General features: G+C 38.0%; 2 protein-coding genes across 3 annotated transcripts; both read right to left on the reverse strand.

Moving 5' to 3' along the window:
* Positions 1–219: 219 nt before the first annotated feature.
* Positions 220–3,239, reverse strand: LOC131050962 (coniferin beta-glucosidase-like). The gene is made up of 11 exons (XM_059207308.1): positions 2,823–3,239; positions 2,663–2,729; positions 2,506–2,564; positions 2,346–2,421; positions 2,092–2,251; positions 1,745–1,982; positions 1,531–1,646; positions 1,113–1,365; positions 924–1,026; positions 713–821; positions 220–612 (listed from the first exon to the last, which is right to left on the reverse strand). Exons 1-11 carry the CDS (start codon positions 2,943–2,945, stop codon positions 429–431), a joined length of 1,488 nt encoding a protein of 495 aa, XP_059063291.1. The 5' UTR covers positions 2,946–3,239; the 3' UTR covers positions 220–428.
* A 5,408-nt stretch (positions 3,240–8,647) lies between these two features.
* On the reverse strand, positions 8,648–11,758 carry LOC131050961 (coniferin beta-glucosidase-like). 2 transcript variants are annotated; one of them, XM_059207307.1, is made up of 12 exons: positions 11,657–11,758; positions 11,381–11,508; positions 11,224–11,287; positions 11,067–11,125; positions 10,907–10,982; positions 10,653–10,812; positions 10,291–10,543; positions 10,076–10,191; positions 9,658–9,910; positions 9,469–9,571; positions 9,256–9,364; positions 8,648–9,157 (listed from the first exon to the last, which is right to left on the reverse strand). In XM_059207307.1, the coding sequence occupies exons 2-12, from the start codon at positions 11,501–11,503 to the stop codon at positions 8,974–8,976; spliced, it is 1,500 nt and encodes a 499-aa protein (XP_059063290.1). In that variant the 5' UTR covers positions 11,504–11,508; positions 11,657–11,758; the 3' UTR covers positions 8,648–8,973. The 2 variants fall into 2 exon arrangements, with proteins under 2 accessions (XP_059063290.1, XP_059063289.1); XM_059207306.1 differs by lacking the exon at positions 11,657–11,758 and having other exon boundaries at positions 11,381–11,626.
* Positions 11,759–15,071: the final 3,313 nt, after the last annotated feature.

A 15,071-nucleotide genomic window follows, 5' to 3' on the forward strand; every position in this document is an offset into this window, starting at 1 on the left:
AGGCAAAAATGCCCTTTTCAATTAGTGTCACAATGAATTGAAAACACTATTTGCAACCAAGCAAACATTACGTGGCTTGCTGTTGCTGAGAAACCAAAGAAAATATACACTATTGGAGATTGTCGAATGGAATCCTCTTCTCTGCAGTTCATGGTAGAAGACTTGGTAATTAAAATCATTTACAACTTTGAATGGAGTTATCAACCGTTACCTTGAATGGGTTTACATATGTTGTAGCACCAACCTGGTGGAGTGTCGGGGGTGGCTGGTGATGGTGGCCGCCATGCAGAAGAGCAAGCTGAACGTATCAGGGAATAGTGAGTGTTGATCAAATGGTCAGAAGGAGTTAGATACCCCGATGTCGAGGATCGATAGCAATGACAGAAAAAGGCGAGGAGAAGTGACAAATTCACATTTGCACGTTGTGGTTATACTGTGATGCTTGCGTCCATCCGAAGAAATTGCTTTACCCATTCAGCGGATAGCTTCGGATATCTGCTCTGAGAAAGCTTATCCACGTAATATAGCCCAAATATCCGTGTGTAGCCGAATCGCCACTCAAAATTGTCAAGAAGAGACCAAATGAAGTATCCACGCACATCTGATCCATTCCTGCCATAAACAAGGACACCGCCTCAATTTCAATAAACATCCCATATTATTCTAAAAACACAAACCTAATGCAAGGTAAAATGCTCTTTACGAGAATTACATGATTGCCTTTGCCAAGTAATGCAAGTTATTGCTGTGAAAATGTATTCTCCTCACGTCTTCCAAAGCTTCCTGTAATGTGGCACAGGAATCCTTGGATTCTGCATACCCTGTTCAACCATTTGCAGACAAGGTTTCAGGACTTATCTTTTAGATATTGTTTGTTGAGGAGAATTCGAATTTTGAAAAGATTGATAGACGGGATAGTTTACCGTTTTCTGTGATGAAAATAGGAGGATTGTTGTAGATTTGTGTTACATATTCCACCATATTCTGAATTCCATGAGGCACAACATATAAACCGTCCATTCCTGTCTGAAGACAAGTAAGAAATTCATATCAGACTTTTGGCCATATATAGGTAAACCACAACCTGGGAAAGAGTATGGTGAAGTTCTTACTCGTTCTCCAATGGGAATTCCTTGTCTTTCGCCGGTCAAATAAACCATGGAGTCCGCATAAAAGCGTGTAGTGGAGTCGAGGGAAGGAGTAGGGATACTGCTTGCATACAAGGTTGTGTACTGATTTATGGCGATGAAATCGAATGATCCTGCAAGCTTCCCAGACATTTCTGAATCAGTAGCAGGTAGGCGCAAACCCAGTCGTTCACGCATTTCAATTGGATAATTTCCCAGAATAACTGGATCTAGAAACCTGCATTCAATTTAAGAGCTTGCGATGCTCATCCATTGGAAACAGTACCACTACTTCTCTATGGCACCCATATAAGTCTGATCTGAATAAAAGACATTGTATGCAATATCTAATGAGTAAACGAGAATCTCAATTTGAATTAGAATCATTGTTTCGAATACCCACCATCGGATATTGAATGCTAGAATTCTATCGACAGCTGCTCTGTCATCAGGAGTGTCTTCCAATGGTTCATACCATGGTGCGCTAACCACAAATCCAATAGATCCTCCTTGAATTTGCTGAAAATTATCTCAGATGTGTAAGAATGAATTAAGTTTCAAGAACGATTAACAAACTAATTATAAAATATAGCAGACCCGAAATTAATGAAAAATACCTGATATTTGGTCCTATATGTGTTGACTGCAGCTGCATGGGCCAGCAAAACATGTTGTGCAGCAACATATGGTTCAGACAGGGAATTCCCAGAGACACACTTTCCCAAAGGTGGAGGAAATAATCCAACGGTGTAACCCAGTGGAACAAAAAGATATGGTTCGTTCATTGTAGCCCAGTACTTTACCCGGTCACCAAAGGCTTTGAAACAAATATCCGCGTAGGCTTCAAAGTCCGTTCTGCACACAAACAAGTCAATATATGTTAGCGACTTTCAGTATTGAACGAAATTGTTTTTCTGTTTAAATGTTGAAAACAGATGACATAGAAATGTTAGAGACTGCATACACTATCTGTGGACTGAGCCATCCACCGTAGGAGTCTTGAAGTGCATTCGGAACGTCGAAGTGGAATAATGTAACAAATTGTTGGATACCATTTTGAAGAAGAGCATTGATAAAATTATTGTAGTACTCAATCCCAGCCTGGTTGATTTTACCTTTACCATCTGTAAACATAGCAGAGGATCTTTTAAATTATATTTTCATTCTTCAATCCTCTAATCATCAAACGTTGAAGTGGAGAAACCAAGAGCAATGTACCTGGAAGGATTCGAGACCATGATATGGAGAATCTATAAGTGTCTAGCCCAAGTGACACCATGAGCTCGATATCTTCCTGTTTTTAGCAATCATGATCACTAAACATACAGCTGATAGAATTGAAGATCATAAACAGATTGAACAGATGATTATTGTGTACCAGATATTTGTGATATTGATCATCCGCTACGTCTCCATTGCTTCCATCTTTTATACTTCCTGTATAATTCAAGTTGATTGACAGCACCAAATCTATCTCAATAAACAGTTATAAAAGCGCAGTGAAACATATTGAAGAAATAGTATAGAGAACAGACCTGGTGAATGTGTGAAGGCATCCCAGTTGCTGAGACCTTTACCTCCTTCTCTCCAAGCACCTTCATACTGTTTCAGCAATGAAGAGCATCAGAAAAAGGCTTTGAGTATTAGACAACAATAAGTGAGCATTCATAAGGCAAGATGTGAAGATGAAGAAACCTGATAGGCAGAGGAAGCAGTTCCAAACTTGAAATTCAGGGGAAAGTCGTTCCTGTCGAGCCCAACACTCGTGGAAACAATGCTAAATAACAAGCAGAGAAACAAAGTTTGAATCATTTCCATGTTTTCTGCAAAAATAAGGATTTGTTAGTGCCAGAGCAGATGCGATCTCTATCTTACTGAGATATACAATCCAGAGAACGAGAGTTATATACAGTAGAGAATAATTATTTCATAGATTTGGAATGTGCGAGGCAAGGCTGAGTACTTTATTCAGTAGTCGGTGGGGATTGAGACCGAGTTCATTACTTGTCAGCGCATTAGTAAGATGGGCCTGGTTCTAACCGATCCTATTTTGGGAGGCGTGAAGATCACATTTAAGTTTTGTGCCTTGTGACACAAATTCCTCGTGCTTAAATTCGATTTTTGTCCACAAGACGGTCAATGAAACGTTGCTTAATTGCGAAAAGTAAAACTGCAACCGACGAATCCCACGCCCACAACGTGGAAATTATGATTCGGCCCTGTGAAGTTTAACATCTCATCAAATGTATTTATGAAGTAGGGTTAGCATAATCGTAATCATCATCAAAACCATGATAAATCTAATCTATCAATAATCCATCACATGGTGAGCATATAGAATCCATCGAATACATATGTCATCAAATCACATGATCAATCATGATAATACCAACATCCATATAGATCATCAAAATAGCATATGTCCAATAGTGTCTAACATCAATAATACGTAATTGAAGCACATGAGTAATCATCATCCAAAGCATTAAATATAGTCTAGATAAGTCTATCAAGCATAATATAAAAGTCAACTCTAGTCAAAATAAGTCAAATCAAGGGTGAACACTACACAGGCCGATGTCACGTGTCACTGGGAAGCTAACGTGGCCAACTCCTAGGAGATCATCTGCCTTTAGCTCCAGTAAACCATAATCAAGATCAATAGTTTTCTTCAACCCTTTTATCAATGCAATTGACATGATTGAATTGAAAAAACAAATAAGATGCAATTGATATTCTTCACACTATCAATAACACCACACATTCACCATAAATGACACTGTCAACACACAACCGGTTATTCGCACATTGCAATATAAAGTCAGCATGTCGCTGTGTTATGTACAACCCAGCTAATGGTTAGCCATAAACTATTCATGACATTCCACTGTAGAACATATTTTGTTGCAATTGCAACGAAATAATGATTATGATTCATCGCTAACGTTGTCAAAAAGGCTTCATGTGTTGTCCCCATCCAAAATACAACACAAAAACTAGATTTTGTTAAGGATTGATAAAGAAGGATGCAGAACACGCTTAACACATCAGCTGCGTCTATTCTGGCTCCAAAATAGACCTTTTGTACAACGTGTTAGCAACAAGTTAGTCAATCGCAACCGTTAATTGCAAAATCGATGGTGTAAAATGAGTGTGCAGCAATTAAGATGGTCACTCTATGTCACAGAATACAAAGGGATTGATTACCATTAATAAAGTCTTTGATGATAATTAATGTGTACAAAGACCTCCAATTCAATATTCAGAAGACACATGTCTTTTGAAATGAGTATCTATTCTAAAGGTTCCATCTCTTTGTTGATATGGGAATATTATTAATAACCTAGTCTTAAGTTCCCAAAACAAAACAAAAGCACTGTGAAGGATACACACGTGAGGAGTTCATCATGCCAACCGGAGACATCTGAAACAGAACTCCAAATAATATTTCAAATCGGAGTTGAATCGTCAAACACATGTAGTTCTCAAACATCATGAACATCGATAATCTAGATATACAAATACATTGGGATGCACATAAACACTCTCATGCAAATTAACAGAATATATACAAATTTATAACACATAGTTCACAAGAATTAGGATTTCAAGTTCATATATTCAACATTGGTTTCATGACTCGAAGATCCATAAATAATAATCCTACTGCATTCAGGTTGGAAAATAATATCTTATTGTCTAATATGGTGCATCTATAGCATAGAGTATAAGGCATCAGCCAATTGCATTGTTCATTTTCATTATTATCAAATTTAGTAAAAGTAAGGACATTAATATTACATGATCAAGAACTAAATTTTATACATAATGTCTAGACATTTGTAGGGGGACTGCTCAATAGTCCTTGAAAATCAACAACCTGCATTAGTTTAGTAGTAGTCTACATTGGGAAGTAAATGCATTTCAAAAGGCATAAAAGGAACCTACATGTTCATATATGAAAATGCAGTTTAACATTCAATATAAACTACCACTAAGTAATATACATCACCTAAATTATATGTGTCAATTTGCCATAGTGCCAAAGCTGTGTATATCAACCACCTATTTTGGTACTGTTGTTATGCACTCGAGGACAAACGCCTCTATTCTGACTCGAAATCAACACTATGGTACGACTAACATGCAGCTTAGTCACACGTTTTACACCATATATTTTACATTCAATGACTACGATTGAATAACATGTCACTAACACAGTAGGGTTTGTCTATTCTGGAGCCTTGTTATTGACTAACGCCAACTCCAACACCAAGTGGCTTTACCTGCCCAACAAGCCTTGTTATTGTAAATTGCATCGCGTCTTAGCCTTTGGATTTACTGCTGTTAGCTACATCAAATCAAAAATAGTACATGATCAATGCTCTGAGAGGTTGTGTCTATTCTGGCTCCAAAATATACAAATCGTACAGAGTGACAACATCGTGTTAGACAAAAGCAGCCATTGAATGCAAAACCTATGATTTAAAACCTGCCACAAACATGGGGTGTTAGTCATCCCATACTGTTTTTTGCAACCACAATAGAGGCATCCTGCTGCGAGACTAACTTGAGTTTAGTGTTAGTCTTTTCTTTGACAAACATACCAAGTTTTGGAGCATGCGGCCTCTTTTTCCTACTGAGATGTCGTCCAAATGCGGTTCCTTCATTCACGGAGCCAGAATGTGCGTGTTATGCACAATAAACTGCCAGTAACCACGAAGCATGTCGTGGCCATCCTCTGGCATGTCCACATAATTTCGTGTGGGCCTCGAGGAGTGAAACCAACAACTCGACAGCAACTCCACATCACATACCGTGGGTCTAAGTGCCACGGCAAGTTGGCATGGTATACATATCTCGGAAATGTATGTCAATGCATGTCGTTGGTATGATAGGTCCATTGTCGAGCCAGAATACACGTAGCTATTAGGTGCCTCCCACATATATTTGCATATATGTTTATTCTGCAGTTTTCGAGTGAGATTAGGTGCATCCAACTTGTGTCGGACATGTCTATTCTGGCTTCAAAATGCGATTGTACCAATGACATGCATTGACATACATGGGACGCGTCTATTCTAGCTCCAAAATAGACCTATCGTACCAACGACATGCATCAACATACATGTCCGAGAATAAATATATATGCAAATACATGTGGCAGGCACCTAATAGCTACATGAGAGAGAAAGTCATGTAAAATGTTCTGCTTCAAATTGAGCTTCTTTTACGTGGTCTTGACCTCGTTTACATGTTATGGTTTGCCTTTTGATGCAAACAAACTCTTGAAAATCAGGTTGTTGACTGGTTGATCCAACCATTCCTTGACTATGCATGACCTGCTCTTATTTAGGATTTGATTTGCTGTTTTTACAATAAATGTGTAGGACATGCATAATAGCTACACGAGGGGCCCATTTTCTACACACTACCATTCCATTCAGTAAACAAGCGTATAAGTGACTAGATGTTATTACAGTTCTCATTCAAATCGATTTGTGGAATAGCGGGGAACTAATCTCTGTTGGTGTTAAGTTAGATGTGATTGATCATTTATGGACTGCTGTTACTTTGCAGTCTTCGTAGGAACTGATAACGATTTTAGACTGTTGTTACGTGGTAGTAAATTGTAGGAGTTGATTAGGGGCTTTTGTGGAATAAAGAGGATTGTTGTTAACGAGGAGAGTAGAGGTTTTCTTTTTTTGATCTAATGAGCAGCTGAGAATAATGGAAATAGAGCATAATATTTCCATAGTTTTTTTGTCTTTGTTTTATTTTGTCTTTTTCCTCTGTATTGTAGAGGACATGTTTGTTGAATTGCAGGGTCAAAGGATCATCTACATCACCTTTTCTATGTGTGTGTGTGTGTTTGTGTGTATATTGCTTCATATTCACTCACACACACACACACACACACACACATATAGGGTTTGGCGTGTGCTAGTATAGATATAGATATGTTTGTACATTTTTGTGCATACATATGTGCATTAGTAAAAAATTACAGATGTTGCTCGTGCTTAGTAGAACAAGTTGCATTTTCCTTTTTCATAACACTAGAAATGTGACACATTCAAACAATTGCAAAGTTAAAAAAGCAAACAACCCGCTACATTTTCTAGCTCTTAACACGTTCGCCCCTAACACGAAACCTTTTGGCAAATCAAACAATAAAAATGTGTTTGGTTGGACCAACAAAATAGTGGACACTTCCAAACCATTCTAATTTTTTATACATACAAGAAAAAGAACGAGCATTTCATCTTTAACAGCTCTGCTCACTATGGAAAACCGACACATATAATTATGGAAATATACATACCTTTAAAATCTTCTAGATCTTCTTCACCCAGCCAACCCACAAACAACGAACCTTGGTATCCTGACACGACCATGCTACAAAATGATTAATAATTTTCACAGACAGAACACAAAATGACACAAGAAATTAAAAAAAAAATTATTGAATGTCTTAGGGTTTCAAATTACCGCAGCCGCCTAAGCCTCCACCCAAATTGTTGTCCTCTTGACACCTCCCAACGACACCCTCACAACCACCTCTACGATACAAAAATGATAAAAAATTTGCAATGGAAAACATAGGGTTGAGGAAGGAATCATAAAACTATCGTTTTATCTGTTAGGGTTTGAATTTTCCAATGCCGCCATACCCCTACACAACAATCTTCAAACATCCCACCCACCTGTGCGCTACGATACCTCCTCCCTGCACATGAAAAAACCCACATGTTAACAGGTGATAACAATATACCCATACAACTCACATTATGCATGCAGTCAACTTTGTCCTCCCCTTTGGAGCCATAGATATTTTGACAATGCATACCTATAACTCCAATGGAAGTGCAACTCCCTCGCTCAGTGATTCAACAAGGGACATTCAACCACAATGATCTCAATGGATTTCTTTGAATTTTTTCCCCTCCTCTGCGATAAGAGTTCGGCATGCAACTCACGTACGAAATATATCCAAAAATTTTGGGAAATCAAGTTTTCGTTCAAAATTTAAAAAAAAAAAATTGAAAACTGTGCACATAACACATGACTGACAATGTTAGTCACCTCGTGGATGCCAAAAATGTTAACCGCGTGGATGCCAGAATGTTAACCGTGTGTAAGCTTTGATGTTAACTGCCTCGCCCGATGTAATGTCCCATCACCGTGACATCGGCCAGCAAAATGTTAACCGCGAGCAAGCTTTTCCATCAAACGCAAAAAGGCAACATCATCCATGTCATCGCGGCCACAAATACCTCAATGTCATCTGTGGATCCCAGGAACATTGGTCTCATGACATTTCGTACTTGAATGGTATGCCTTCGACATCATGTAGGGGCATGCCGTTTTGGAGCCAAAATAGCTACAGCCATTCTGAACATGAATGAATATAACACTTCTCTTTATGATCATCGAGTCATTTGGAAACACTTTTACTAGTATAAAATATATTGCACATTCTAAAAATTTGGCCAGATATTTTCTTGACATATATCTGGAGGCCATTATCATGACCAAATCGAAATGACATAATTTGTTTTATCATGTACAATCATCTTTGGGAAACAAAATGCAAGACTCTCGTGAACTTCCCACTTCTTTTGGTATCGGTTATCCACACTCAGATAAAGTACCGCAACTATCCATCCTTGTTCTACCTACTTTTTGGGTTTTTGGATGGTTCGATGAACTTAGTCAAACTACTTGAAATTATATTACATTACATTTCATTTACATCTTTTCCGTCATTGAATTCTGTCTACATTCATAATAATCTGCTTCCTTTCTCCAGGAATTTGCGGCTTGATAATGGAGGTAGTTGTTGTTAAACTGTGCTGCTTGCGTCCATCAGAAGAAATTGCTTTAGCCATTCAGCGGATAGCTTCGGATATCTGCTCTGAGAAAGCTTATCCACGTAGTATAGTCCAAATCTCTTTGAGTAGCCGAATCGCCACTCAAAATTGTCAAGAAGAGACCAAATGAAGTATCCACGCACATCTGATCCATTCCTGCCATAAACAAACACACCACCTCAATTTCAATAAACATCCCATATTATTCTAAAAATAAACCAAATACAAGGTAAAATGCTCTTTACGAGAATTACCTTATTGCCTTTGCCAAGTAATTCAAGTTATCGCTGTGAAAATGTATTCTCCTCACGTCTTCCAAAGCTTCCTGTAATGTGGCAGAGGAGGTCTTGGATTCTGCATACCCTGTTCAACCATTTACAGACAAGATTTCAGGACATCTTATCTTTTAGATATTGTTTGTTGTGGAGCATTCAAATTTGAAAAGATGGATAGACGGAATAGTTTACCGTTTTCTGTGATGAAAATAGGAGGTTTGTTGTAGATTTGTGTTACATATTCCACCATATTCTGAATTCCACGAGGCACAACATATAAACCGTCCATTCCTGTCTAAAGGCAAGTAAGAAATTCATATCAGACTTTTGGCCATATATAGGTAAACCATAACCTGGGAAAGAGTATGGTGAACTTCTTACTGGTTCTCCAATGGGAATTCCTTGTCTTTCGCCGGTCAAATAAACCATGGAGTCCGCATAGAATCGTGTAGTGGAGTCGAGGGAAGGAGTACGGGTAGTGCTTGCATACAAGGTTGTGTACTGGTTTATGCCGATGAAATCGAATGATCCTGCAAGCTTCCCAGACATTTCTGAATCAATAGTTGGTAGGCGCAATCCCAGTCGTTGACGCATTTCACTTGGATAATTTCCCAGAACAACTGGATCCAGAAACCTGCATTCAATTTAAGAGCTTGCAATGGTCATCCATCTGAAACAGTACCACTATTTCTCTATGGCACCCATATAAGTCTGATCTGAATAAAAGACATTGTATGCAATATCTAATGAGTAAACGAGAATCTCAATTTGAATTCGAATCATTTTTTCGAATACCCACCATCGGATATTGAATGCTAGAATTCTATCGACAGCTGCTCTGTCATCAGGAGTGTCTTCCAATGGTTCATACCATGGTGCGCTAACCACAAATCCAATAGATCCTCCTTGAATTTTCTGAAAATTATCTCAGATGTGTAAGAATGAATTTAAGTTTCAAGAACGATTAACAAACTAATTATAAAATATGGCAGACCCGAAATTAATGAAAAATACCTGATATTTGGTCTTATATGTGTTGACTGCAGCTGCATGGGCGAGCAAAACATTGTGTGCAGCAACATATGGCTCAGACAGGGAATTCCCAGAGACACACTTTCCCAAAGGCATTGAACACCTTCTAGGAGGAAATAATCCAACGGTGAAACCCAGTGGAACAAAAAGATTTGGTTCATTCATTGTAGCCCAGTACTTTACCCGGTCACCAAAGGCTTTAAAACAAATATCCGCGTAGGCTTCAAAGTTCGTTCTGCACACAAACAAGTCAATATATGTTAGCGACTTTCAGTATTGAACGAATTTGTTTTACTGTTTAAATTTTCAAAACAGACGACATAGAAATGTTAGAGACTGCATACACTATCTGTGGACTGAACCATCCACCGTAGGAGTCTTGAAGTGCATATGGAAGGTCGAAGTGGAATAATGTAACAAATGGCTGGATACCATTTTGAAGAAGAGCATTGATAAAATTATTGTAATACTCAATCCCAGCCTGGTTGATTTTACCTTTACCATCTGTAAACATTGCAAAGTGTCTTTCAAATTATATTTTCATTGTTCATATCTCTAATAATCAAACTTTGAAGTGGAGAAACCACGAGCAATGTACCTGGAAGGATTCGAGACCATGATATGGAGAATCTATAAGTGTCTAGCCCAAGTGACACCATGAGCTCGATATATTCCTGTTTTTAGCAATCATGGTCACTAAACATACAGCTGATAGAACTGAAGATCATAAACAGATTGAACAGATGATTATTGTGTACCAGATATTTGTGATATTGATCATCCGCTACGTCTCCATTGCTTCCATCTTTTATACTTCCTGTATAATTCAAGTTGATTAACAGCACCAAATCTATCTCAATAAACAGTTATAAAAGTGCAGTGAAACATATTGAAGAAATAGTACAGAAAACAGACCTGGTGAATGTGTGAAGGCATCCCAGTTGCTGAGACCTTTACCTCCTCTCCAAGCACCTTCATACTGTTTCAGCAACGAAGAGCATCAGAAAAAGGCTTTGAGTATTAGACAACAATAAGTGAGCATTCATAAGGCAAGATGTGAAGATGAAGAAACCTGATAGGCAGAGGAAGCAGTTCCAAACTTGAAATTCGGGAGAAAGTCGTTCCTGTCGAGCCCAACACTTGTGGAGACAATGCTAAATAACAAGCCGAGAAACAAAGTTTGAATCATTTCCATGTTTTCTGCCAAAAAAAGGATTTGTTATTGCCAGAGCAGATGCGATCTCTATCTCACTGAGATATACAATCCAGAGAAAGAGAGTTATATACAGTAGAGAATAATTATTTCATAGATTTGGAATGTGCGAGCCTGCGAGGGAAGGCTGAGTACTTTATTCAGGAGTCGGTGGGGATTGAGACCGAGTTCATTACTTGTCAGCGCATTAGTAAGATGGGCCCGGTTCTAACCGATCCTATTTTGGGAGGCGTGAAGAGCACATTTAAGTTTTGTGCCTTGTGACACAAATTCCTTGTGCTTAAATTCGATTTTTGTTCACAAGACGGTCAATGAAACGTTGCTTAATTGCGAAAAGTAAAAGTGCAACCGACGAATCCCACGCCCACAACGTGGAAATTATGATTTGGCCCTGTGAAGTTTAAAGAATATATATATTGATACTGCTCCTTTGCTTTCAGTTGCAGGTTGGGATCAATGCTTATGATTTACTCGCAGTCGTAAACATGAATGTAAAACAAAAAAACGGCACTGTTTGGGAAACTTTGAAACTAACAAGTGAGCTGAAAATGCTGCATGATTGTAGTGATCATCGGTTGATGTGGCAAATAGCTTATCCGCATTCACCTAATCTGTAGATGTTGATGTTTCTTGCGAACGAAGTGTGGGTATCATAAAGTCCAATCTTTGACAGACACGCTAACCATTTTACCAACCTCCAATGATAACGTTTGGATTGGGTGTCGTTTATGTTTTGTTCATTATTCTTTCACGGGTGCTGTGTTGGGTCTATGTTTATGTCGATGGCCTTCAAGTGAAATGCCTGACGATCTGCACTTGTCATTCGTCACGTATATAGGGAATGCAGGAAATGGCTATGGAGCACACAGAATGGTCTGAGTGTTGGAAGGAATAATTTCTCCAGTTCCAAATTGCATTCAACCAGGTTAGGCAAGAAATAATAAAAAAGAACAGTCAGTTCTCATTTCCTCGCTCATGCACAACTATCTACAGTTGGTTTCAAGCTCAGATCTCTATGCACCGTTATGCAAATAGTTAGTTCGAACATGATTTGGACGATACTTGTTTATGCATAGTTACTAGACAGTTAGCTTTCTATTTTATCTCCTCTCCACCGTATAAACTGTTATGATCGATTGATTATTCCTCCATGCATGTAGAAGACAGTTTGTCTTATCTTCTAGTTAAACACGATAAGATTCTCTATAAATAATAGGCGAATGTAATGAATTTAGCAATCAATCAAAAAAATTATTTTGCTTTCTGTTTTATTCTTCTTTCCTCTTCCTTCATATTGGTATCAGAGCTTGGTGTTATCAGAGCTGGTCTGGGCCTATCTCCCTTAGGGGATGGCCCAAAACCATTAGAGAAAGAGCTTGGTGTGAACTGCTGTAGCAGTCAGAAGGAGCCCGCTACCTGCCAAGAGATTTGGAGATTGTAGAGATGTTGGAGCCATCATCGAAGTAGTCAAGAAGTTCGTCGAAGTTTTCAAGAAGGCAATTGGAGGAAGCCTTGAAGAAAGTAGATCATAGGCAGTGAATGGAGGACAAAAGGCAGCAGCCACAATCATAGAGATAGATAGTGTTAATCACCATACAAGTCACAAAAGGAGAGATCGTTGAAGAGAGAAATTGCCATTGCTGAAAGGAGTCAATTGTCAAGGGGGGTCAAAAATTAAAAAGAGGAAACCAAAGCCATCAAGATTGCTAATCTGATTTGTCATCATCAGAGGAAGGAGACGATAGAGGCCAGATATGGAATTCGACAAAAAATTCAAAGGTAAAGAGGATTGTTGTTTGTAGTTGTTTGAAGAGTGGAGAATGGTAGAGGAAATCAATTTGTGGTCAAAAATCTGTTATCTTACTTCTGTGGAAGAGTCAGCTGTAGCTGAAGTTGAAGACAAAAAAAGAGCATTTTGTTTCTGGATGAAAGCAATGTTTGATGCCAGCAAAGCCCATTGATAGTAAGATCTTCGAGCACCCGCAGTGTGACTCTAAAGGAGGTGTTGATAAAACAAGTAAAACACATCTGAACCAACGATGGACTGGTAACCAAGAGGGCCAGAGCTTGTGGTAAGAGCATCCCTATAGCAGCATGGGATTTCCTAGGTTCAATCTCTAGATTTAGAAGTTTTTCAATGCAGCAACATGAGTGAAAGAGACTAAGAATGGAACCAGAGTTCGCAGTCAAAATTAAGGAGGAATGTTGGAAGGAATAATTTCTTCTGACACCGTTTACTGCAGTTTGGTATACTCAACCTTCAGATCCATTATGAGCCCTCGGCCACCGTTAAACTCCTCATAGACATTTTTATTATTGTTCATTCCTTCAATTGGTATGAGAGCTAGGTGTTATCAGAGCTAGTATGGGCCTATCTCCCTTAGGGGAGGGCCCAGAAGTATGAGAGAAAGAGCTTGGTGTGAACTGCTATAGCAATTAGAAGGAGCTCACTACCAGCAAAGAAATTTGGAGATCATCGCCAGTTTGTGTAGCTGTTGAGGGCCCAGAACCATGAGAGAAGAAATAATTTCTCTAGTTCCAAATTGCATTCAATCAGGTTAGGCAAGAAATAATAAAAAAGAACAGTCAGTTCTCGTTTCCTCGCTCATGCACAACTATCTACAGTTGGTTTCAAGCTCGTATCTCTATGCACCGTTATGCAAACAGTTAGTTCGAACATGATTTGGACGATAGTTGTTTATGCATAGTTACTAGACAGTTAGCTTTCTATTTTATCTCCTCTCCACCGTATAAATTGTTATGATCGATGGATTATTCCTCCATGCATGTAGAAGACAGTTTGTCTTATCTTCTAGTTACACCGGATAAAATTCTCTATAAATAATAGACGAATGTAATGCATTTAGCATTCAATCAATAAAATTATTTTGCTTTCTATTTTATTCTTCTTTCCTCTTCATTCACTGAGGTGATATTTTTTATTTATTTATAAAAATAATAAAAAATCACAAAACAATGATTTTAATTTATTTAACAAATGAAAATAATTGTCATACATAAGAATTATTTTGTCTGTTATATATAGTCGAATAGCAATGAATGATTTTCAGTGGCATCTATGTAGGTATTTCGATATGTATTTTGGAAAGGGTAGACAATGTCAATGTATGGCTGGATTGCACATTTGAAAAAAAAAGTATTTATAATAAGTTTTTTACTTTCGAATAATTATAAACTAGCATCTTGTACCTATAAGAGGTTCAAGGGATATGCCAATAGGTTAAAAGTGTGAAATTTCCACAATTCGTGATAAATTGTCTTTTGAAGCTTATTTATCTTGATGATGGTTCATGCAACATGATCCAAATTGTTGATGAAGAAATTGATCATATTGTTAAATCCAAAAGCTACCCAAGAGAAAATTAAATGTATTTTAATATTGTATACTTAATTATATAATAATTAAAACCTATATATTATTGGAATATTATTCACGCCCCTTTAGAGTTCTAAATAGATTAAGCTCAAAAAGGCTTAAACCATTAAATGAGCACATCAAAAACAAGTGACAAAAACTAAAGGCTCATGA

The sequence above is a fragment of the Cryptomeria japonica genome, chromosome 6 (genome assembly GCF_030272615.1).
Source record: "Cryptomeria japonica chromosome 6, Sugi_1.0, whole genome shotgun sequence".
NCBI lineage: Eukaryota > Viridiplantae > Streptophyta > Pinopsida > Cupressales > Cupressaceae > Cryptomeria > Cryptomeria japonica.

What these genes read in the sequence shown, in the direction of transcription:
- LOC131050961 (XM_059207307.1), bottom strand. Translation starts at nt 11,503, where the DNA reads ATGGAAATGATTCAAACTTTGTTTCTCGGCTTGTTATTTAGCATTGTC. An exon ending in ATGGTCTCGAATCCTTCCAG is followed by an intron (nt 10,813 to 10,906) that starts GTACATTGCTCG and finishes CAATGTTTACAG; the next exon opens with ATGGTAAAGGTAAAATCAAC. An exon ending in CTAGCATTCAATATCCGATG is followed by an intron (nt 9,911 to 10,075) that starts GTGGGTATTCGA and finishes AATTGAATGCAG; the next exon opens with GTTTCTGGATCCAGTTGTTC.
- LOC131050962 (XM_059207308.1), bottom strand. Translation starts at nt 2,945, where the DNA reads ATGGAAATGATTCAAACTTTGTTTCTCTGCTTGTTATTTAGCATTGTT. An exon ending in CTAGCATTCAATATCCGATG is followed by an intron (nt 1,366 to 1,530) that starts GTGGGTATTCGA and finishes AATTGAATGCAG; the next exon opens with GTTTCTAGATCCAGTTATTC. An exon ending in TATTTTCATCACAGAAAACG is followed by an intron (nt 822 to 923) that starts GTAAACTATCCC and finishes ATGGTTGAACAG; the next exon opens with GGTATGCAGAATCCAAGGAT.